The sequence below is a fragment of the Callithrix jacchus genome, chromosome 10 (assembly GCF_049354715.1).
Source record: "Callithrix jacchus isolate 240 chromosome 10, calJac240_pri, whole genome shotgun sequence".
Taxonomy (NCBI): domain Eukaryota; kingdom Metazoa; phylum Chordata; class Mammalia; order Primates; family Cebidae; genus Callithrix; species Callithrix jacchus.
This window is the reverse complement of record NC_133511.1, coordinates 41,768,945-41,794,400: the sequence shown is the minus strand read 5'-3', so window position 1 is coordinate 41,794,400 and position 25,456 is coordinate 41,768,945. Positions and strand designations below refer to the sequence as shown.

At 37.8% G+C, this 25,456-nt stretch overlaps 1 protein-coding gene and 1 long non-coding RNA gene across 2 annotated transcripts in view; both read left to right on the top strand.

Annotated features, from left to right (window-relative positions):
- Window positions 1-25,456, top strand: part of LOC128929105 (uncharacterized) — a 93,111-nt gene that overhangs the window by 46,053 nt on the left and 21,602 nt on the right. The window lies entirely within an intron of this gene.
- LOC144577979 (uncharacterized) lies at window positions 19,103-22,285 on the top strand. Its single transcript, XM_078339231.1, has one exon. It carries the CDS (start codon window positions 19,964-19,966, stop codon window positions 20,840-20,842), a length of 879 nt encoding a protein of 292 aa, XP_078195357.1. The 5' UTR covers window positions 19,103-19,963; the 3' UTR covers window positions 20,843-22,285.

The following is a 25,456-nucleotide window of genomic DNA, read 5'->3' as shown; positions in this document are numbered from 1 at the left end:
AGATTTGTTACATAGGTATATATGTATAAATGTGCCATGGTGGTTTGCTGCACCTATTGACCCATCATCTAGATTTTGGATTTTTTTTTTGAAAAGGAATTTTGTTCTTGTTGCCTAAGCTGCAGTGCAATGGAGCAATCTCCGCTCACTGCAACCTCCGTCTCCTGGGTTCAAATGATTCTCCTGCTTCAGCCTCCAAGTAGCTGGGATTACAGGCATGTGCCACCATGCCCAGCTAATTTTGTATTTATAGCAAAGACAAAGTTTCTCCATGTTGGTCAGGCTGCTCTTCAACTCCCAACTGCAGGTGATCCACCCACATTGGCCTCCCAAAGTGTTGGGATTACAGGCCTGAACCACCATGCCTGGCCATCATCTAAGTTTCAAAACCAGCATTCATTAGGTATTATAGCTCCAAATCTCCTCCCTCCCCTAGCCAACTACCACACCCCACCACCCCCACCACAGGCCCCAGGGTATGATGTTTCCACTCCCTGTGTCCATGTGTTCTCATTGTTCAACACCCACTTATGAATAAGAACATGTGGCGTTTGGTTTTCTGTACCTGCGTTAGTTTGCTGAGAATGATGGCTTCCAGCTTCATCCACGTCCTTGCAAAGGACATGAACTTATTCTTTCTTATGGCTGCATAATATTCCATGGTATATATGTGCCACATTTTCTTTATTCAGTCTATCATTGATGGGTATTTGGGTTGGTTCCAAATCTTTGCTATTGTAAATAGTGCTTCAATAAACATAAGTGTGCATGTGTCTTTATAATAGAATGATTGATAATATTTTGGGTATGTACACAGTAATGGGATTGCTGGGTCAAATGTTATTTCTGGTTCTAGATCCTTGAGGAGTCGCCACACTGTCTGCCACAATGGTTGAGCTAATTTACACTCCCACCCACAGTGTAAAAGCATTCCTATTTCTCCACAGCTTCACCAGCATCTGTTCTGTCCTGACTTTCTAATAATTGTCATTCTAACTGGTGTGAAGTGTTATCTCATTGTGGTTTTTATTTGCATTTCTCTACTGATCAGTGATAATGAATTTTTTTTCATATGTTGTTGGATGCATAAATGTCTTCTTTTGAGAAGTGTCTGTTCATATTCATCACCTGTTTTTTGATGTGATTATTTGTTTTTGTCTTCCAAATTTGTTTAAGGTCCTTATAGATTCTGTATATTAGACCTTTGTCAGACGGGTAGATTGCAAAAATGTTCTCCCATTCTGCAGGTTGCCTGTTCACTGTGATGACAATTTCTTTTGCTGTGCAGAAGCACTTTAGTTTAATTAGATCCCATTTGTCAATTTTAGCTTTTGTTGCCATTGCTTTTGGTGTTTTAGTCATAAGTCTTTGCCCTTGCCTGTGTCTTGAATGGTATTGCCTAGTAATTTATAATCTATAAATTACTTTGGGCAGTATGGCCATTTTTACAATATCAATTCTTCCTATCCATGAGCATGGAATGTTTTTTCATCTGTTTGTGTCCTCTCTTATTTCCTTGAGCAGTGGTTTGTAGTTCTCCTTGAAGAGTTCCTTCACATCCCTTGTAAGTTGTATTCCTAGGTATTTTATCCCCTTTGTAGCAATTGTGAATGTGAATTCCCTCATGATTTGGCTCTTTGTCTATAATTGGTGTATAGGAATGCTTGTGATTTTTGCACATTGATTTTTGTAACTTGAGACATTGCTGAAGTTGCTTATCACCTGAAAGAGTTTTCGGGTTGAAACAATAGGTTTTTCTAAGTATGCAAGCATGTCAGCTGCTAACAGAGACAATTTGACTTTCTCTCTTTTTATTTAAATTTGCTTTATTTCTTTTTCTTGCCTGATTGCCCTGGCCAGAACTTATAATACTATGTTGAATAGGAGTGGTGGAGGAATAGGAGTGGTAAGACAGGGCATCCTTGTCTTACACTGATTTTTAAATGGAATGCTTCCATACTTTGCGCATTCACTATGATATGGGCTATGAGTTTGTCATAAATAGCTCTTATAATTTTGAGATATGTTCCATGAATACCTAGTTTATTAGAGAGTTTTTAGCACGAAGTAATGTTGAGATTTTTCAAAGGCCTTTTCTGCATCTATTGAGATAATCATGTGGTTTTTATCATTGGTTCTGTTTGTGTGATGGATTAAGTTTATTTATTTGCATATGTTGAACCAGCCTTAGATCCCAAAGATGAAGCTGACTTCATTGTGGTGTATGAGCTTTTCGATGTGCTGCTGAATTTGGATTGCCAGTGTTTTATTGAGGATTTTCACATTGATGTTCACCAGGGATATTGGCCTGAAATTTTCTTTTCTTGTTGTGCCTCTGCCAGGTTTTGATATCAGGATGATGCTGGCCTCATAAAATGGGTTAGGTAGGAGTCCCTCTTTTTCTATTGTTTGGAATAATTTCAGAAGGAATGGTACCAGCTTCTTATTGTACCTCTGGTGGAATTCAGCTGTGAATACATCTTGTCCTGGGCTTTTCTTTCTTTCTTTTTTTTTTTTTTTTTTTTTTTGTTAGTAGGCTATTAATCACTGCCTCAGTTTCAGAAGTTGTTATCCGTCTCTTCAAGGATTCAACTTCTAACTGATTGAGTCTTGGGAGAGTGTATGTGTCCAGGAATTTATCCTTTTTTTTTTCTAGATTTTCTACTTTATTTATGTAGAGGTGTTTATAGTATTCTCTGATGGTAATTTGTATTTCTGTGGGATCAGTGGTGATATTCCCTTTAACATTTTTTATTGTGTCTATTTGAGTCTTCTCTCTTTTCTTCTTTATTAGTCTAGCTAGTGGTCTGTCAATTTTGTTGATCTTTTAAAAAAACTAGCTCCTGGATTCATTGATTTTTTTGAAGGGTTTTTTGTGTCTCTATCTTCTCTAGCTCTGCTCTGATCTTTGTTATTTCTTGTCTTCTGCTATCTTTTGAATTTGTTTGCTCTTGCGTCTCTATTTCTTTTAATTGTGATGTTAATGTGTTGATTTCAGATTTTTCCTGCTTTCTGATGTGGGCATTTAGTGTTATAAATAAATTTCCCCTGCTTTAACTGTGTTTCACAGATTCTGGTATGTTGTCTCTTTGTTCTCATTGGTTTCAAAGAACTTCTTTATTTCTTTCCTAATTTCATTATTTACCCAGTAATCATTTAGGAATGGGTTGTTCAATTTCCATGTAGGTGTGAGATTTTTAGTGAGTTTCTTAATCTTGAGTTCTAATTCGATAGTACTGTTGTCTGAGAGACTGTTATGATTTATGTTCTTTCACTTTTGCTGAGGAGTGTTTTACTTTCAATTATGTGGTCAATTTTAGAATAAGTGCTATGTGGCACTGAGAATAATGTATTCTATAGATTTGGGGTGGAGAGTTATGTAAATGTCTATTAGGTCCACTTTGTCCAGAGCTGAGTTCAAGTCCTAAATATCTTTATCAATTTTCTGTCTCATAGATGTGTCTAATATTGACTGTGGGTGTTCAAAAGTCTTCCACTATTATTATGTGGGAGGCTAAGTCTCTTTATGTGTCTCTAAGAAGTTGCTTTATGTATCTGGGTGCTCCTGTATTCGGTGCATATATATTTAGGATAGTTAGCTCTTCTTGTTGCATTGATTCCTCTACCATTATGTAATGCTCTTCTTTGTCTTCTTAAAAAAACTTTGTTGGTTTAAAGTCTGTTTTATCTCAATTGATTCTTAACTGCTGTTTCTCCAACCAGTTTTTCTACAAATAGATTTATTCTCAAACTTGACACACATTACTTATCAGCCTATATCTATTAAAAGAAAACAATTACTAAAAGTTCTAAAATTATCTTTAAAGTATAAAATCAAAACTCAACACTCATTGTACAAACCCTTTTGAAATTTGATATTGAACATCCTTTCCTTCTCATCTCTCATTCTCTTCTCTTAAGCATCCTCACAGTCTGTTATCTTGCCTCATTTCCAACCTGAAACATTCAAAGACCATTCATTGCATTACAACTTGACATTGTTAAGAAACTTACTTTATTCTACCTTTGTCTGGCAAAATTCTATTCATTCTTTAGACAGATAACATGGTTGGGATAATAGGTGCTGATGGTCTGTGTCAAAATTGTGCTTTCTTAGGCAAGTCTCTTAACCGCTTTAAGTTTGGTAGATTTAACATTCTATTTTATGAGACTTTTGCAAAACTCAAAATGCTGATTATGTAAAGCACTAATAGAGATCCTGGTTTGCGCATGTCCTCAACAAATAGTATATTTTATGATATACTCATGCAAAATGCCACTGACTCTTAAAAATTATTTTTTGTAATCTGTGCAAGCCTCAGTATTTGGGTCATGTATAATACTTCTGATAACACTTAAGCTGTAAATGTAATTTATATTATATGGACTTCATGAAACTCAGCTGAGCATCACCTTATATTGCTTCCAATTGAAAGAAAAGAAGTCTCAGACAAATATTTTAAAGTTATCAAACCTTCAAGAATTTCAGACCATTCATTTAACCATACAGTTCACACTGCCCCATATCTTTACATATCTTCACTCAAATATCACAAGAACACTGAAATGACAGAATCACTGGAAGACAATCTTTGCTAAAAAAGAGTAATGAGACACCAAGAATCACTCATTTCACAGTTTTCAGTGTTACTCAATGTGTTGTTTCTGATAAGAAACTTGCATCAGAATGTAAACAGCAAACTACTTCATTCTTCCTGTAACAACAGAAAAAAAACTGTTCATGTATTAAGAGATGGTTTATGGATCATCCTTTTAGTATAATTTGTCTATGTCATTTATATCCAGTATTAGCCATGTTCAATACCATACTTTCTATTTAGAAGCAAAATGATATGATTCTGCATTTTCAATTTTCCAAACCAATCTATAGCCATGAAAATACTATGATGTCAATAGCTGGAATGTTCATTAATATGAGTCAAGGAGAACAAAAAGATGACCATCAATAGAAAGTTTTAAATATTACGATGTTTTCATAGAAGAGGAAACAGATATTTGGTAACAATCGAATATAGTAAATACAATTTGTAATATAACACGTCTTTATGGTTTATCTTAGAATGGAAGCTTCTGGAACGAATTAGTAGGCTATATAATTTAACAAACAATTATTGCATCTAGGATTATATACACACCAAACATTCAACTGCATTTAAAAATAAAATGACTTTATGTTTAATATGCATCTCCTGTAAAAAGCATAATAGTTTCATCTTGCTTTTTTATCTAGCCAGTCAAGTTCTGTTATTTAAATAGGGTGTCACATCTATTAATATTTGATCTAATTAGTGATATGTTTAGTTTTAATTTTACTATCTTGCTATTCTTTTTATTTGTTTAATCCGTTCTTTTTAAATTCTCATTTTCATGCTTCCTTCTTTTTAGATTAATTTATCACTATTTAGTATTCCACTTTTATATATTTTATTGAAATAGTAGCTTTATCTTCGTTTTATTTTTTTAAAGGATGGTCCTGGGTTTACAGCATGTATCTTTAGCTTTTTACAAGCTGCCCCTAAATAACTATTTTAAAACTTCACATATAACATAAGTACCTTAACAATAGTTGGTTTCTATTTTTCCTTTGCAACATTTGTACTGTTATACCTGTATATTTTACTTTTATATATGTTAAAATCTTATACTATTTAGTTATTCACTTGGATTTACACTGCCAATTATACTTTAAATAAATTAAGACAGATGAGAAAAATTGTCACATTTACCATTTCAGCACATTTCATTTCTTTGCGTAGATCAGGGATTCCAAGTATTAATGTTTCCTTTTACCTGAGGAAATTACTTATTTTATTTCTTGTAAGGCAAGTTTACACAAAATGAAATAATTTTTGTTTGTCTAAAAATATCTTTATTTTTTTAAATTTTTTGGTGCATTTTAGGTTTTGGGGTACATGTGCAGAACATGCAAGACAGTCGCATAGGTACACACATGGCAGTGTGTTTTGCTTCCTTTCTCCCCTTCACCCATATTTGGCATTTCTCCCCAGGCTATCCGTCCCCAGCTCCCCCTCCCCCGGCCCCTCCCCTTTTCCCCCCAATAGACCCCAGTGTTTAGTACTCCCCTCCCTGTGTCCATGTGCTCTCATTTTTCATCACCCGCCTATGAGTGAGAATATGCGGTATTTCATTTTCTGTTATTGTGTCAGTTTGCTGAGAATGATGTTCTCCAGATTCATCCATGTCCCTACAAATGACTCGAACTCATCATTTCTAATTGCTGCATAATATTCCATGGTGTATATGTGCCACATTTTCCCAATCCAGTCTATCATCGATGGGCATCTGGGTTGATTCCAGGTCTTTGCTATTGTAAACAGTGCTGCAATGAACATTCGTGTGCATGTGTCCTTATAGTAGAACGATTTATAGTCCTTTGGATATATACCCAGTAATGGGATTGCTGGGTCAAATGGAATTTCTATTTCTAAGGCCTTGAGGAATCGCCACACTGTCTTCCACAATGGTTGGACTAATTTACGCTCCCACCAACAGTGTAAAAGTGTTCCTTTTTCTCCACATCCTTTCCAGCATCTGTTGTCTCCAGATTTTTTAATGATCGCCATTCTAACTGGCGTGAGATGGTATCTCAATGTGGTTTTGATTTGCATCTCTCTGATGACCAGTGATGATGAGCATTTTTTCATATGATTGTTGGCCTCATATATGTCTTCTTTCATAAAGTGTCTGTTCATATCCTTTATCCATTTTTGAATGGACTTGTTTGGTTTTTTCCTGTAAATCTGTTTGAATTCTTTGTAAATTCTGGATATCAGCCCTTTGTCAGTTGGGTAAACTGCAAAAATTTTTTCTTATTCTGTTGGTTGCTGATTCACTCTAGTGACTGTTTCTTTTACCGTGCAGAAGCTGTGGAGTTTCATTAGGTCCCACTTGTCTATTTTGGCTTTTGTTGCCAATGCTTTTGGTGTTTTGTTCATGAAGTCCTTGCCTACTCCCATGTCCTGGATAGTTTTGCCTAGATTTCCTTCTAGGGTTTTTATGGTGCCAGGTCTTATGTTTAAGTCTTCAATCCATCTGGAGTTAATTTTAGTGTAAGGTGTCAGGAAGGGGTCCAGTTTCTGCTTTCTGCACATGGCTAGCCAGTTTTCCCAACACCATTTGTTAAACAGGGAATCCTTTCCCCATTACTTGTTTTTGTCAGGATTATCCAAGATTGTGTGGTTGTAGATATGTTGTGTTGCCTCCAATGCCTCTGTTTTGTTCCATTGGTCTGTCTCTGTTGTGGTACCAGTACCATGCTGTTTTGATTACTGTAGCCTTGTAGTATAGTTTGAAATCCGGTAGTGTGATGCCCCCCGCTGTGTTCTTTTTGCTTAGAATTGACTTGGCTATGCAGGCTCTCTTTTGGTTCCATATGAAGGTCATGGTGGTTTTTTCCAGTTCTGTGAAGAAAGTCAATGGTAGCTTGATGGGGATAGAGTTGATTCTGTAAATTACTTTGGGCAGTATAGCCATTTTCACGATATTAATTCTTCCTAACCATGAACATGGAATGTTTCTCCATCTGTTTGTGTCCTCTCTGATTTCATTGAGCAGTGGTTTGTAGTTTTTCTTGAACAGGTCCCTTACGTTCCTTGTGAGTTGTATTCCTAAGTATTTTATTCTTTTTGTAGCAATTGCGAATGGCAGTTCGTTCTTGATTTGGCTCTCTTTAAGTCTGTTATTGGTGTAGAGGAATGCTTGTGATTTTTGCACATTGATTTTATATCCTGAGACTTTGCTGAAGTTGCTTATCAGTTTCAGGAGTTTTTGGGTTGAGGCGATGGGGTCTTCTAGGTATACTATCATGTCGTCTGCAAATAGAGACAATTTGGCTTCCACCTTTTCTATTTGAATACGCTTTATTTCTTTTTCTTGCCTGATTGCTGTGGCTAGAACTTCCAGTACTATATTGCATAGGTGTGGTGAAAGAGAGCATCCTTGTCTAGTGCCAGATTTCAAAGGGAATGCTTCCAGTTTTGCCCATTTAGTATGATTTTGGCTGTTGGTTTGTCATAAATAGCTTTTATTACGTTGAGATACGTTCCATCGATACCAAGTTTATTGAGGGTTTTTAGCACAAAGGGCTGTTGAATTTTGTCGAATGCCTTCTCTGTGTCAATTGAGATAATCATGTGGTTTTTGTTTTTGGTTCTGTTTATGTGGTGAATTACGTTTACAGACTTGCGTATGTTGAACCAGCCTTGCATCCCCGGGATGAATCCTACTTGATCATGATGGATAAGTTTTTTGATTTGCTGTTGCAATCGGCTTGCCAATATTTTATTGAAGATTTTTGCGTCTATGTTCATCATGGATATTGGCCTGAAGTTTTATATTTTTGTTGGGTCTCTGCCGGGTTTTGGTATCAGGATGATATTGGTCTCATAAATTGATATGGGAAGGATTCCCTGTTTTTGGAATATTTGGAATAGTTTCAGAAGGAATGGTACCAGCTCCTCTTTGTGTGTCTGGTAGAATTCGGCTGTGAACCCATCTGGACCTGGGCTTTTTTTGTGTGGTAGGCTCTTAATTGCTGCCTCGACTTCTGCCCTTCTTATTGGTCTATTCATAGTTTCAGCTTTCTCCTGGTTTAGGCTTGGGAGGACACAGGAGTCCAGGAATTTATCCATTTCTTCCAGGTTTACTAGTTTATGTGCAAAGAGTTGTTTGTAATATTCTCTGATGATGGTTTGAATTTCTGTGGAGTCTGTGGTGATTTCCCCTTTATCATTTTTTATTGCATCTATTTGGTTGTTCTCTCTTTTATTTTTAATCACTTTGGCTAGTGGTCTGTCTATTTTGTGGATCTTTTCAAAAAACCAGCTCTTTAATTTATTGATTTTTTGAAGGGTTTTTCGTGTCTCTATCTCCTTCAGTTCTGCTCTGATCTTAGTTATTTCTTTTCTTCTGCTGGGTTTTCATTTTTTTTGATCTTGCTCCTCTAGCTCTTTCAATTTTGATGATAGGGTGTCAATTTTGGATCTCTCCATTCTCCTCATATGGGCACTTATTGCTATATATTTTCTTCTAGAGACTGCTTTAAATGTGTCCCAGAGATTCTGGCATGTTGTGTCTTCATTCTCATTGGTTTCGAAGAACTTCTTTATTTCTGCTTTCATTTCTTTGTTGATCCAGTCAACATTCTAGAGCCAATTGTTCAGTTTCCATGAAGCTGTGCAGTTCTGGGTTGGTTTCTGAATTCTGAGTTCTAACTTGATTGCACTATGGTCTGAGAGACCATTTGTTATGATTTCAGTTGTTTTGCATTTGCTGAGGAGTGATTTACTTCCAATTATGTGGTCAGTTTTAGAGTAGGTGTGATGTGGTGCTGAGAAGAATGTATATTCTGTGGATTTGGGGTGGAGAGTTCTGTAAATGTCTATCAGGTTTGCTTGCTCCAGGTCTGAGTTCAAGCTCTAGATATCCTTGTTGATTTTCTGTCTGGTTGATCTGTCTAATATTGACAGTGGAGTGTTAAAGTCTCCCACTATTATTGTGTGGAAGTCTAAGTCTCTTTGTAAGTCATTAAGAACTTGCCTTATGTATCTGGGTGCTCCTGCATTGGGTCCATATATGTTTAGGATCGTTAGCTCTTCTTGTTGTATCGATCCTTTTACCATTATGTAATGTCCTTCTTTGTCTCTTTTGATCTTTGTTGCTTTAAAGTCTATTTTATCAGAGATGAGAATTGCAACTCCTGCTTTTTTTTGCTGTCTATTTGCTTGCTACATCTTCCTCCATCCCTATATTTTGAGCCTTTGCGTATCCTTGCATTGAGATGGGTTTTCTGGATACAGCACACTGATGGGTTTTGGATTTTTATCCAATTTGCCAGTCTGTGTCTTTTGATTGGTGCATTTAGTTCATTTACATTTAGGGTTAATATTATTTGTGAATTTGATACTGCCATTTTGATGCTAGCTGGCTGTTTTGCCTGTTAGTTGTTGTAGATTCTTCATTATGTCGATGCTCTTTAGCATTTAGTTTGATTTTGGAATGGCTTGTACTGGTTGTTTCTTTCTATGTGTAGTGCCTCTTTCAGGAGCTCTTGTAAAGCAGGCCTGGTGGTGACAAAATCTCTGAGTACTTGCTTGTTCGCAAAGGATTTTATTTTTCCTTCACTTCTGAAGCTCAGTTTGGCTGGATATGAAATTCTGCATTGAAAATTCTTTTCTTTAAGGATGTTGAATATTGGCCCCTACTCTCTTCTGGCTTGTAGTGTTTCTGTTGAGAGATCTGCTGTGAGTCTGATGGGCTTCCCTTTATGGGTGACCCGACCTTTCTCTCTGGCTGCCCTTAGTATTTTCTCCTTTATTTCAACCTTGTTGAATCTGACGATTATGTGCTTTGGGGTGGCTCTTCTTGCGGAATATTTTTGTGGTGTTCTTTGTATTTCGTGCATTTGAGTGTTGGCCTGTCTTGCTAGGTGGGGGAAATTTTCCTGGATAATGTCCTGAAGAGTATTTTTCAGCTTGGATTCATTCTCTTCGTCACATTCTGGTACACCTATCAAACGTAGGTTAGCTCTCTTAACATAGTCCCACATTTCTTGGAGACTTTGTTCATTCCTTTTTGCGCTTTTTTCTCTAATCTTGGTTTCTTGTTTTATTTCATTGACTTGTTCTTCAACTTCTGATATTCTTTCTTCTGCTTGGTCAATTCGGCTATTGAAACTTGTGCATGCTTCGCGAATTTTCGTATTGTGTTTTTCATCTCCTTTAATTCATTCATATTCCTCTCTAAGTTATCCATTCTTGTTATCATTTCCTTGAATCTTTTTTCAAATCTTTTTTTAAGGTTCTTAGTTTCTTTGCATTGATTTAAAACATGTTCTTTTAGCTCACAAAAGTTTCTCATTACCCACCTTCTGAAGTCTTATTTCGTCATTTTGTCATAGTCATTCTCCGTCCAGGTTTGTTCCCTTGCTGATGAGGAGTTTTGGTCCTTTGTAGGAGGCGAGGTGTTCTGGTTTCAGGTGTTTTCCTCCTTTTTACGCTGGTTTCTTTCCATCTTTGTGGTTTTATCCACCTGTCGTCTGTGTAGTTGCTGACTTTTCGACTGGGTCTCTGAGTGGATGCCCAGATTGTTGATGATGAAGAATTTCTGTTACTTGGTTGTTTTTCTACCAGTCTAGCCCCTCCACTGTACAACTGCTGAGGTCCACTTTAGGCCCTGCTTGTCTGGGGTGCACCTATAGCAGCTGCAGAACAGTGAGGGATGCTACCAGTTTCTTTTTCTGCTATCTTTGTCCCAGAATGATGCCTGCCAAATGTCAGTCTTCTGGATATAGAGGGGTCAGGGAGCTGCTTGAGGAGACAGTCTGTACTTTATAGGAGCTCAAGTGCTGAGCTGTGAGCTCTGTTGTTCATTCAGGGCTTTTAGGCTGCTACATTTAGTTCTGCTGCAACAGAACTCATAAAAAAATCCTTTTTTCTTTGTGAGTGTTTGTTGTGCTGTCCTGCCCAGCTATGAGGCTGTCTAGTCACTATTTGCCTGCCGAGGCTCCCTCCTGCTGGTATGAGGTTCGCCCTGTTGCTGCAGGCTCTGCCCTTCTGCTGCGGTCTCCGCCCTGCTGCCACGGGCTATGCCTTGCGGCGGAGTCTCTCTGTTTTAGTGGGTTGCCTCGGCAATGGCAGACTGTGTCCGCAATGGGCGTGTACCTCAGTAGAGGCGGATTGCCTCGGTAATGGTGGACGACCCTCCCCCACGGAGCTGCACCATGCTGGGTTCAGCTGTGCTCTAAGGGAACCTCTCCTCTGGGAGCATTTGGAATCTCCGTTTTGTTTTTCCCACTGTGCTACCCCAAATGCTGTTTTCCTGGAATCTCTTGTGCTGGCTCACTGTCCAAGTCCCATTCAGTCTCAAGTTCCGCCCTCTCAAGTCTCAGATTGCCAGTTCAACAGGGCACCGGGACCACTGTGCTTTGTGTGGAGCGCTGTGTAGCGCCACGGCACTACAGCGCTGGCCGCCGGCCGCACCAGCTGCCGGCTGAACCAGCCAAAACCTCTGCCTGGTGTCCCGCATCGCTTTTATACCTTGTAATTTCCCTGTTCTGTGGGCAACAAAGATCTGTGTGGAAATGCGGCCCTGACTCACCCGCTCCACGCATTCACCGAGAGCTTTAATCCTGGGTTGTTCTCACTATGCCGTCTTGAGTCCTCTCTCTGTTTGTCTAAAAATATCTTTATTGCATCTTTAGTTTTGAAGAATTTTCTTTTGTCTAGGTATGAAACTCTTGAGTTAACATTATTTTCTTGTTTGTTTGTTTGTTTGATACTTGAAAGATGCTTCATTGTCTTCAATTTTTCACCATAAGCAAGCCTGTATAGTGGTGTATTTCCTTTGGTTCAATAGTCAAAAAATATTATTTTACAAGAAAAATTATTTTACAAGAAATCTGCAGTTGCTCTTATTGTTAATCCCTAATAGGTAGTATGTTTTTATTCCTGACTGCTGTTAAGATTTCTAAAAAATCATGTATTATTAGAAATGTGTGATATTTTCTGATTAACTGTATTTATTTGACTTGGGAGTTATTGAGATACATAGATATATTAGATCTATATCTGAGTTAGAAAACATTTGACAACAACTTTTACAAATATTTTTCTTCTCTAACATCTCTATTTTTTTTTCTGGTCTAATATATTTTTAATACATATCTAATATATGCATTGCTAAACACATATTGATATTATCCAATAGATCTGTATTACTTTGTTTTCATGCTGCAGATAAAGACATACCTGATACTGGGTAATTTACAAAGAAAAAGAGATTTGTTGGACCAACAGTTCCATGTGGCTACTGAGGCCTCACAATCATGTTGGAAGATAAAAGGCACAACTTACATGGTGGCAGACAAGAGAGAACTTGTGCAAGGAAACTCCTCTTATAAAACCATCACATCTCATGAGACTTACTACCACAAGAACAGTAAGGGAGAACCACCCCATGATTCAATTATCTCCCATGGGGTCCTCCCACATCACATGGAAATTATGAGAGCAACAATTTGAAATGATATTTGGGTGGAGACACAGCCAAACCATATCAATGTCATTAAGCTTCATTCCTTCTTTTCTGACATGTTGATCTGAATGACTCAGTTTGGAGAGTTACTCTGCCTGATTTTCATGTTTACTAATCATGTCTTTTCTAGCTTCTAATATGCTTCCAAGTTCATTTAGTGAAATTTTCACTTAAATCCTTTTCCACTATATGTATCAGCTTGTCTTATTTTTATATTCTCATTTTCTGCTCAAAATTCCCTGTTTTATAATTTTGTTTGTTTTTAAATTTTATTTTTAAGTTTAGCGTTATATATGCAGGATGTGCAGATTTGTTATGTGGATAAATGTGTGTGTCCTGGAGGTTTGTTTTACCAGTTATTTTATCAAACAGATATAAGCTTAGTAGTCATTAGTTATTTTTCCTGATTTTTTCCCTCTTCCCACCCTACACCCTCCAATAGGCCCCAGTGTGTGTTGTTCCCCTCTATGTGTCTATGTGTTCTCATCATTTAGTTCCCATTTATAAATGAGAACATGTGCTATCTGGTTTTCTGTTCTTGCATTAGTTTGCTAAGGATGATGGCCTCCAACTCCATCCATGTCCCTGCAAAGGAAATGATCTCATTCTTTCATATAGTTGCATAGTATCTTATTGTGTATATATACCACATTTTCTTTACCCACTGTATCATTGATGGATATTTGGGTTGATTCCATGTCTTCGCTATTGTGAATCATGCTCTTAAAATATATGCCTGTGTGTGTCTTTATAATAGAATGATTTATATTTCTTTACTTATTTACTCAGTAATGGAATTTCTGGATCAAATGGCACTTCTGTCTGTGGGTCTTTGAAGAATGGCCACACTGTCTTTCACGATGGTTTAACTAATTTACACACCCCCCCAAGAGTGTATAAATGTGTCTTTTTCTTCAAAACCTCATCAGCAGAGAGCTCCACCAAGATGGCCAAATAGAAACGGCTCCAGAGCGCAGTTCCCAGTGAGAGCGATGCAAAGGGCAATTGACTGCTGCATTTCCAACCAAGGTACCAGGTGCATCTCAATGGGACTGGTTGGACAGTGGGTGTAGCCCAAGGAGGGTGAACCAAGGCAGGGTGGGGCACCTCCTAATTCTTGAAGTACAGCAAAGTGGAGGACCCCCCGACCCAATGGAGGCCATTAGGGGCTTTTCTGACCACTGCGGCACTCCAATTCAGATACTGTGCTTCTCCTGTGGTCATTATGGCCCATATTCCAGGAGATTCCCACTGGCCGACAAGCCCAGGACAGAGCTGCATATTCCCCTGAAAAAGAGGGGCTGAAGGCAGGGAGCCAGGTGATCTGGCTCGGTGGGTTTCACCCCCACAAAGCCCAGCAGTCTAAAACACACTTGCTTGAGAGTTTTGCAGCCAGTGCAGCAGTTTGAACTCAACCTGGGACAGTCGAGCTCCATGTGGGAAGAGTATACACTTACTGAGACAATCCACCATTACTGAGACAGTCCACCATTACTGAGGCCATTCTAACCTTACCTGTGTAAACAAAACCTCAAGGAAGTTTACACAGCAGCTAGGCAGAGCCTGCAGCAGCTATGCAATGCCTTTTTAGGTAGACTGTGACTTGACTCCCTCCTTGCTGGTCAGGGCATCTCTGAAAAAAGGCAACAGCACTACAGGGACTTATAAATAAAGCCCCACCTTCCCAAGAAAGAGGACCTGGGAAAAGAGGTGACTGTGAGTTCTGCTGCAGCAGACTTAAATGTTCTGACCCAGGAGCTCTGAACAAAACAACAGAGCTCCCAGCACAGCACTTGAGCTCTGATAAGGGATAGACTGCCTCCTCCAGTGGCTCCCTCACCCCCATATTTCCAAAGAGGCACCTCATAAGGGAGAGCTCTGGCTGACATCTGATGGGTACCCTTCTGGGATGAAGATATCAGAAGAAGAAACAGGCAGCAACCCTTACCATTCTGCAGCCCCCATGTGTGATCCCCAGGCAAGCAGGGTCTGGAGTGGATCTCCAGCAGTCCTGAAGCAGAGAGGCCTGATTGTTAGAAGAAAAACTAAAAAACAGAAAGAAATAGCTTCAACATCAAGAGAAAGGACATCCACTCAGAGACCCCATCCAAAAGTCACCAACTTCAAAGACCAAAGGTAGATAAATCTATGAAGATGGGAAGAAACCAGCACAAAAAGAATGAAATCACCAAAAACCAGATCACAACTCCTCACCACCAAGGGAACAAAACAGGATGGATAATGAGTTTGATGAATTGACAGAAGCAGGCTTCAGGAGATGGGTAATAAACTTCTCTGAGCTAAAGAAACATGTTCTAACCCAATGCAAAGAAACTAAAAACCTTGAAAAAAGGTTAGACTAAATGCTAACTAGAATAATCAGCTTAGAGAAGAACATAAATGGTTTGATGGAGCTGAAAAACACAGCATGAGAACTTTGCAAAGCATACACAAGTTTCAATAGCCGAATCAATCAAGCGGAAGAAAGGATATTGGAGATTGAAGACCAACTCAGTGAAATTAAATGAGAAGGCAAGATTAGAGAAAAAAGGGTGAAAATAAATGAAAAAGCCTCCAAGAAATATGGGACTATGTGAAAAGACCTAATCTACATTTGTTCGGTGTCCCTGAATGTGATGGGGAGAATAAATCCAAGTTGGAAAACCCTCTTCAGGATACTATCCAGGAGAACTTCCCCAACCTGCCAAGAGAGGCCAGTATTCAAATACAGGAAATACAGAGAACACCACAGAGATATTCCTCAAGAAGAGCAACCACAAGGCACATAATCATCAGATTCACCAGGGTTGAAATGAAGGAAGCACTAAACATGGAAAGGAACAACCAGTATCAGCCTCTGCATAAACATACCAAGTGGTAAAGACCATCGACACAATGAAGAAAACATGTCAACGAACATGGCAAAACAACCGAGTATCAAAATGGCAGGATCAAACTCACACATAACAATATTAACCTTAAGTGTAAAACCTCATCACCATATGTTATTTTTTTATGCTTTAGTAATAACCATTCTGACCGATGTGAGATGGTGTAATTTTAATTTTGATTTTCATTTCTCTAGTGATCAGAGAGGTTGAGCTTTTTTTCAAATGATTGTTGGCTGGATGTATGTCTTCTTTTGAAAAGTGTTTGTTCATACCCTTTGCTCATGTTTTAATGGTTTTTTTTTCTTATAAATTTGTTTAAGTTCCTTTTACATGTTGGATATTAGACCTTTGTTGGATACATAATTTGTCAAAATTTTCTCTCATTCTTTAGGCTGTTGACTCTGTTAATAGTTTTTTTTGCTGTGCATAAGCTCTTTTTAAAAATTAGATCCCATTTGTCAATTTTTGTTCTTGTTGTCATCTTTCTCATGAAATCTTTCTCATGAAATTGTTTTTGTCATCTTTCTCATGAAATCTTTACCCATTCCTGTGTCCAGAATGGTATTGCCTAGGTTCTCTTCCAGAGTTTTTATAGTTTTTGGTTTTATGTTTAAGTTTTAAATCCATGGATTATGTATGAATTATACAGAAATAATCCATAAAACTTTGTATATACTGTAAAAAAGGGGTCCAGGTTTAATTTTCTGTATATGGCTAGCCAGTTATCCCAGAATCATTTATTGAATAGGCAACCCTTTTTCCATTGCTTTTGTCAGGTTTGTTGAAAATTAGATAGTTGTAGATATGTCATCTTATTTTTGCGTTCTCTATTCTCTTCCATTGTTCTATGTGTCTGTTCTTGTACCAGTACCATGCTGTTTTGGTCACTGTAGCCCTATAGTCCTGTACCATGTAGAGAAGTCATGTAGCATGATATCTCTAGGTTTATTCTTTTTCCTGAGGATTGCCTTGTTCATCCTTTTTTTTGGTTCCACATGCATTCTGAAATTATTTTCACTATTTCTGTGAAGAATGTCAATGGTAATTTAATGGTAATAATATAGAATCTGTAAATTGCTTGGGGAAATATGGCCATTTTAACAAAATTGATTCTTCCTATTCATGAAAACAGAATGTTTTTTCATTTGTTAGTGTTGTTCTGATTTTTTTGAACAGTGGTTTATAGTTTTTTTTTGCAGAGGAGAACTCTTTCACTACCCTTGTTAATTGTATTCCCATTAATCTTTCTGTCACAATTGTGAATAGGAATTTGATATTGCTTGGCTGTTTGTTCCCACCCAAATCTCATCTTGAATTGTACTCTCATTCATTTCCACATGTTGTGAGACAAACCTAGTAGGAGATAATTGAACCATGGATGCAGTTTCCCCCATACTGTTGTGGTAGTGAATAAGTCTCATAAGATCTGATGGTTTTATCAATAGTTTCTGCTTTTACGTCTTTCTAATTATCTCTTTCCCTGCTGGCATCCATGTAAGACAGGACTTCCTCCTCCTTGCCTTCTACCATGATTGTGAGGCTTCCCCAGCCACATGGAACTGTAAGTCCAAATAAACTTCTTTCTATTGTAAATTACCCAGTCTCTGGTCTGTCTTTATTAGTGGCATGAAAATGAACTCATACAGGGGTTGTTTATGATTTGGCTCTTGACTTGATTGTTGTTGAAATATAAGAATGTTAGCCCACAAAGGGAAGCCCATCAGACTCACAGCAGATCTCTCAGCAGAAACACTACAAGCCAGAAGAGAGAGGGGGCCAATATTCAACATCCTTAAAGAAACTAATTTTCAACCCAGAATTTCATATCCAGCCAAACTAAGCTTCTTAAGCAATGGAAAAATAAAATCCTTTACAGACAAGCAACTAATGACAGATTTTGTGACCATCAGGAGTGCCTTACAAGAGCTCCTGAAGGAAGCAATAAACATGGAAAGGAACAACCAGTACCAGCCACTGCAAAACATACCAAACTGCAACGATCATCGATGCTATGAGGAAACTGCATCAACTAATGGGTGAAACCACCAGCTAGCATCATAATGGCAGAATCAAATTCAGACATAACAATATTAACCTTGATTGTAAATGGGCTAAATGCTCCAATTAAATTGATTAAAGGGTCTATCAAATTGATTAAAGTGTCAGGACCCATTGGTGTGCTGTATTCAGGAGACCCATCTCATGTGCAAAGACACATAGGCTCAAAATAAAGGGATGCAGAAAGACTTACCAAGAAAATGGAAAGCAAAAAAAGGAGGCATTGCAAACCTTGTCTCAGATAAAACAGACTTTAAACCAACACAGATAAAAAGAGACAAAGAAGAGACTTTACATTACATAATGGTAAAGGTATAAATGCAACAAGAAGAGCTAACTATTCTAAATATACATGCATACAATACAGGAGCACCCAGATATATAAAGCAAGTTCTTAAAGACCTACAAAGTGACTTAGATTCCCACACCATTATAGTGGGAGTCTTTAACACTCCACTGTCAATATTAGATCAATGAGACAGAAAATTAATAAGGATATACAGGACTTCAACTCAGATCTGGAACAAGCGGTTTTAATAGACATTTACTGAACTCTCCACCTGAAATCCACAGAATGTACATACTTCTCAACACCACATCACACTGATTCTAAAATTGACTGCACAATTGGAAGTAAAACACTCCTCAGCAAATGCAAAAGAATGGAAATCATAACAGTCTCTCAGACCACAGTGTAATCAAATTAGAACTAAGGATTAAGAAACTCACTCAAAACCACACAACTACATGGAAGCTGAACAACTTGCTCCTGAATGACTACTGGATAATGAAATGAAGACAGAAATAAAGATGTTATTTGCAACCAATGAGAACAAAGACACAACATACCAGAATCTCTGGAACACATTTAAAGCAGTGTCCAGAGGGAAATTTATAGCAGTAAATGACCATGAGATAAAGCAGGAAAGATCTAAAACTGACACTCTAACATCACAATTAAAAGAACTAGAGGAGCAAGAAGAAACAAATTCAGTAGCTAGCAGAAGACAAGAAATAACTAAGATCAGAGCAGATATGAAGGAGATAGAGACACGAAAAACCTTAAAAAAAAAAAATCGATTTTGGTCTTTGTCCGCGGCAGGTTATATGATCCTCTGTTGAAGCAAGAAGACAAACTGTATGGTAGAGAAAGAAGTGGGAAGGATCTGTGCAGATGAAGCCTGTGAAAATGATGAGCAGATAAAGAGGCACCAAAACTTGGGAGACAAGTTGATCCATCTCCAGTAAAGACTGAGGAAAAGAAGGAAAAATAAATACTTCCTCTGCTCTCAGATCTTCTTTCTTTGAAGGCCACACCTTTTTGAAGTTTGGAGTTTGAAACACAACCTGGACTGAAGTCATGAGGGAGGTTGTGTAAGAAAGAATCATCAAGGGAATCAGTTGGGAACTTCTCTACCACAGCTTACTTCCTGTGGTATTAACCCCCCCTTCAGTATAAATGCCTTTGGTTTAAAACGTTTGTACCTCATCTGATACCAGAGTGTTCATACTGGAGAGAAACCCTATGAATTTTCTGAACGTGGGGGAGCTTTTACTCACATGTCACATCTCATTGAACGTAGAAGTCATGCTGAAGAGAAACCCTGTGCTTCTAAGGAGTATTGACAAGCCCTTAGCTAGATGACAAATCTCATTGAGAAGCAGAAAATTCATGCTGGTGAGAAACCAGTGAAGGTGAAAGTAGCAATACTTCATTGAATATTAGAAAATCTTTCTGGAGAAAGAGCATCGAATGTACTGAGTATGATAAAAACTTCCTCTCAGACCTTATCCCTTGATATGCATTTGGGTGGTCATACACAGAGAAGCCTTATAAATGTAAGAGATGTGGAAATCTCTTAAGCCAAAAGTAAATCCTCATTCATCAAACAATTTCTACTGGAGAGAAACCTTGTGAATGTGGGCAAGCTTCCATTCAGATGTCACAGCTCAGCCAGCAGAGAATTTACGGTGGGGAAAACCCCTTTGCCTGTAAGGTATGTGGGAAAGTCTTCAGCCACAAGTCAAACCTCACCGAGCATGAGCATTTTCATACGAGAGAGAAACCTTTTGAATGTAACGAGTGTGGCAAAGCCTTTAGCCAGAAGCAGTATGTCATTAAACATCAGAACACCCACACGGGGGAGAAGCTTTTTGAATGTAATGAATGTGGGAAATCCTTTAGCCAGAAGGAAAACCTCCTTACGCACCAGAAAATTCACACTGGAGAAAAACCTTTTGAGTGTAAAGATTGCGGGAAAGCTTTCATTCAGAAGTCAAACCTCATCAGACACCAGAGAACTCACACGGGAGAGAAGCCCTTTGTATGTAAGGAGTGTGGAAAACCCTTTAGTGGCAAATCCAACCTTACTGAGCATGAGAAAATCCATATTGGAGAGAAGCCTTTTAAATGTAATGAATGTGGAACAGCCTTTGGCCAGAAGAAGTACCTCATAAAACATCAGAACATTCACACTGGAGAGAAACCCTATGAATGTAACGAATGTGGAAAAGCCTTCTCTCAGCGAACATCACTTATCGTACACGTGAGAATCCATTCGGGCGATAAACCTTATGAATGCAATGTGTGTGGAAAGGCCTTCTCTCAGAGCTCATCTCTCACTGTGCATGTGAGAAGCCATACAGGTGAGAAGCCCTATGGTTGTAACGAATGTGGGATAGCTTTCTCTCAGTTCTCAACCCTTGCTCTGCACTTGAGAATACACACAGGTAAGAAACCTCATCAGTGCAGCGAATGTGGGAAAGCTTTCAGCCAGAAGTCACACCACCTTAGACACCAGAAAATTCATACTCACTAAAAACCCTATGAATACCTAGAAAGTGGGAAAGCTTTCATTAGCAATGGACACCTCATCATGCATCAGAAATAATCCATCTGAAGCAAAGCACCACAAATGAGGTTAACTTTAACTAAAGTTCTAAAAACTTAAGGGACACCAGAAAATTTGTACTGAAGAGAAAGACATGCATATGATAAAAAGCCTATATCCAGCAAAGACACTTGCAGCAGTGATCATGCTGAAAGTTTAGGCACAGTTTCACAACAAATGGGAACAGAAAATGGATGTCTGTTTTATTGCTGCCACCACAGATCTGGAGATCTTTGCTAGTAACAAAAAAGTTGTAAATATTGGAAAGGAACAGACAAAAATAGATGACATGGTCATCCACAAATAATATTAAGACTCCTATGGTATTAAATGAACAGAGCAGAAGAGATTTCAGAAAAAGACTATGCATTTATTAGAATTTGGACTATAATATAAGCGGCATCAGGAAGTGAGGAAATAGTGGAACTATTTTTTTAAGTGGAGGTAATTTGTTCTCCAAGGGAGAAAAATAGAGCATGAACTATATGCAAAAGTAAATCCAGAGATTAAAAACAGAAATATGAAAAGCTGTATACTACATGCAGTATGACCTTGGGAACAGGGAAACATTCCTTTTGACAACTTCAGAAATACTTAGCAGTTCTACTTGTGACTATGAATGCTCAGGAAATACGTACTAGGATATTTACTGTGGCTTGACTTGTAGTAGCCAAAAATTGGAAACAACTGAGAATGCCCATCAGGAACTCTATGGGAAATTCTTATGTAATACTATATATCTGTAACATGCAACCAATGAAATCCACATGTATTCACAGAAAGATCCCGGAAGTGTTGAGGGGGGATCAAGTTGCAGAAGGATGCAGATAGTACAATGACTTTGTAAATTTGAATGAAAAGTTCCCTCACAATACTCAGTACTGTCTATTGGTAATGGATGCATATATGTATGTACATGTTGTTGAAATGGGTTGGAAGGATACAGACCAAACTCTTGATAGTGGTCACCTGTGAAGAGTGGAGAAGGGAAAGTAATGCGTGTGGGAGGTGGGGTGGGTATTGGTTAAAGGGGGACTTGAGCTTTTTATATAAACATCCACTTCTCTTTAAAAGGACTTCAAGTAAATATAAGAAGATTCTGATTGATTCTGGATTGTGGTATATGGATATCTTGTCTTATTTTTTGTACTTTTCTGTATTTTTAAAATTTCTCAATAGGAATGGGAGTGAGGATGGAAATGCTGTATCTGTAGAAGTCATGTTATACTGGATTCATTTCCAATCAAATACTAAACATTTTATAAAAAATATTTCTAAAATTTTATCACGGATGAGTGGATGGACTTGCTCTCTATGTAATATGAAATTAATCTATTTTATTAAAATTTAAAAGGACAGCATAAAAAAAAATCAATGAATCCAAGAGCTGGATTTTTGAAAAGATCAGCAAAATAGATAGACTGCTAGCCAGACTAATAAAAAAGAAAATAGAGAAGGTTCAAATAGATACAATAAAAAATGATAAAGGGGATATCACCACCAATCCCACAGAAATACAAACTACCCTCAGTGAATACTATAAACCCATCTATGAAAATAAACCAGGAAATCTAGAAGAAATGATAAATTCCTGGACACTTAACACCCTCCCAAGACTAAACAGAAAGAAGTCAAATCCCTGAATAGACCAATAACAAGGTCTGAAATTGAGGCAGCAATTAATAGCATACCAACCAAAAAATGTCCAGGACCAGACAAATTCACAGCTGAATTCTATCAGAGGTACAAAGAGGTGCTGCTATAATTTCTTCTGAAAATTTTCCAAACAGTAGAAAAAGAATCCTCCCTAACTCATTTTACAAGACCAACATCATACTGATACCAAAACCTGGCAGAGACACAACTAACAAAGAAAGTTTCAGGCTAATACCCATGAAAAACATTGATGCAAAAATCGTCAATAAAATACTGGCAAGCCAAATCCAATAGCACACCAAAAAGCTTATCCATCATGATCAAATTGGCTTCATCCCTGGGATGCAAGGCTGGTTCAACGTATGCCAATCAATAAACATAATCCATCACATAAACAGAACCAATGACAAAAACCACACAATTATCTCAATAGATGCAGAGAAGGAGGCCTTCAACAAAACTCTACAGCCCTTTATGCTAAAAACTCTCAATAAGCTAGGTATTGTTAAAGCATATCTCAAAATAATGAGAACTATTTATAACAAACCCACAGCCAATATCATACTGAATGGGCAAAAATGAAGCATTCCCTTTGAAAACTGGCACAAGACAAGGATTCCCTCTCTTGCCACTCCTATTCACCATAGTATTGGAAGTTCTGGCCAGGGTAGTCAGGCAAGAAAAATCAATAAAGGGTATTCAATTATGAAAAAAGGAATTCAAATTGTCTCTATTTGTAAACAACATGATTGTATATTTAGAAGACTTCATTGTCTCAGCCCCAAATCTCCTTAAGCTATCAAGCAACTTCAGCAAAGTCTCAAAAAAAGATCAATGTGCAAAAATCACAAGCATTCCTATACACCAATAACAGACAAACAGAGTCAAATTGTAAGTGAACTCATATTTACAATTGCTACAAAGAGAATAAAATACTTAGGAATACAACTAACAGGGGATGTGAAAGACCTCATCAAGGAGAACTACAAACCACTGCTCAAGGAAATAAGAGAAGACAGAAAAAGGTGGAAAGATATTCCATGCTCATGGTTAGGAAGAATCAATATCATGATAATGGCCATACTGTCCATAGTAATTTATAGATTCACTGCTATTCCCTTCAAGCTACCATTGACTTTCTTGAGAGAATTGGAAACATACCACCTTAAGTTTTATATGAAATCAAAAAAGAGCCTGCATAGCCAAGACAATCTTAAGCAAAAATAACAAATCTGGAAGGATCATGCTATCTGATTTCAAACTATGCTACAAGGCTACAGTAATCATAACAGCATGATACTGGTACAAAAACAGAGATATAGACAAATGAAACAGAACAGAGGCCTCAGAAATAATGCCACACATCTACAATCATCTGATCATTGACAAACCTGACAAATACAAGGAATGGGGAAATGAGTCCCTATATAATAAATGGTTTTGGAAAAACTTGCTAGCCATATGCAGAAATCTGAAACTGGATCCTTTCCACACTTGATATGAAAATTAACTCAAGATGGATTAAAGATTTAAACATAAGACCTAACACCATAAATACCCTGCAAGAAAACCTAGGCAATACCATTCAGGACATAGACATAGGCAAGGACTTCATGACCAAAACACCAAAAGCAATGGCAACAAAAGCCAAAATTGACAAATGGGATCTAATTAAACTAAAGGGCTTCTGCAGAGCAAAAGAAACTATCATTAGAGTGAACTAGCAACTAACAGAATGGGAAAAAAATTTTGCAATATACCCTTTTGATGAAGGGCTAATATCCAGAATCAACAAAGAACTTAAACAAATATACAAGAAAAAACAAACTCATGAAAAAGTGTGTGAAGGATATGAACAGCCACTTTTCAAAAGAAGACATTTATGCAGCCAACAAATGTATGAAAAAAAGCTCATCATCGCTATTCTTTAGAGAATTGCAAATCAAAACCACATTGAGATACCATCTCATGCCAGTTAGAATGGCAGTTATTAAGAAATCAGGAGACAAGAGATGCTGGAGATGATGTAAAGAAATAGAAATATTTTTCCACTGTTGATGGGAGTGTAAATTAGTTCAACCATTGTGGAAGGCAATGTGGTAATTCCTCAAGGATCTAGAACTAGAAATTGCATTTGACCCAACAATCCCATCTCTGGGTATATACCCAAAGGATTATAAATCATTCTGTTACAAAGACACAAGCACAAATACATTTATTGCAACACTGTTTTCAATAGCAAAGACTTGGAACCAAGCCAAATGCCCATCAATGATAGCCTGGATAAAGAAAATGTGGCACATATACACTATGGAATACTATGCAGCCATGAAAAAGGATGAGTTCATGTTCTTTGCAGGGACATGGATACAGCTGGAAACCGTTCTTCTCAGCAATCTGACACAAGATCAGAAAATCAAACCACATATTTTCACTTACAAGTGGTGTTGAACAATGAAAACACATAGACACAGGGAGGGGAACATCACTCACTGGGGCCTCTGGGGGGTGGGGGGCTATAGGCGGTATGGCAGGGAAATCGGGTGCTAGGGGAGGGATAGCATTAGGAGAAATACCTAATGTATATGATGGGATGATGGGGTGATGGATGCAGCAAACCCCCATGGTACGTGTATACCTCTATTACAAACCTGCATGTTCTGCACATGTGCTCCAGAAATTAAAGTATAATAATACTAATAAACATTAAAACAATGAAAAAATAATGTGTTCTAGGTCATGCACAAGTACAGTAGCATCACCAGAATACCTGTGTCAGCTGTCAGACAACAGGGACAGCAAATAAAGGCAGGCTTTCAGTCTTCTTGTCAGTGCTCTAACGTTTCAAATTTCGCAGCATTTCATATTTTGGATTTGTGGATTAGG

Bases quoted from the DNA above. Each gene is read 5' to 3' on its own strand.
- LOC144577979 (XM_078339231.1), top strand. From the start codon at position 19,964: ATGTCACAGCTCAGCCAGCAGAGAATTTACGGTGGGGAAAACCCCTTT.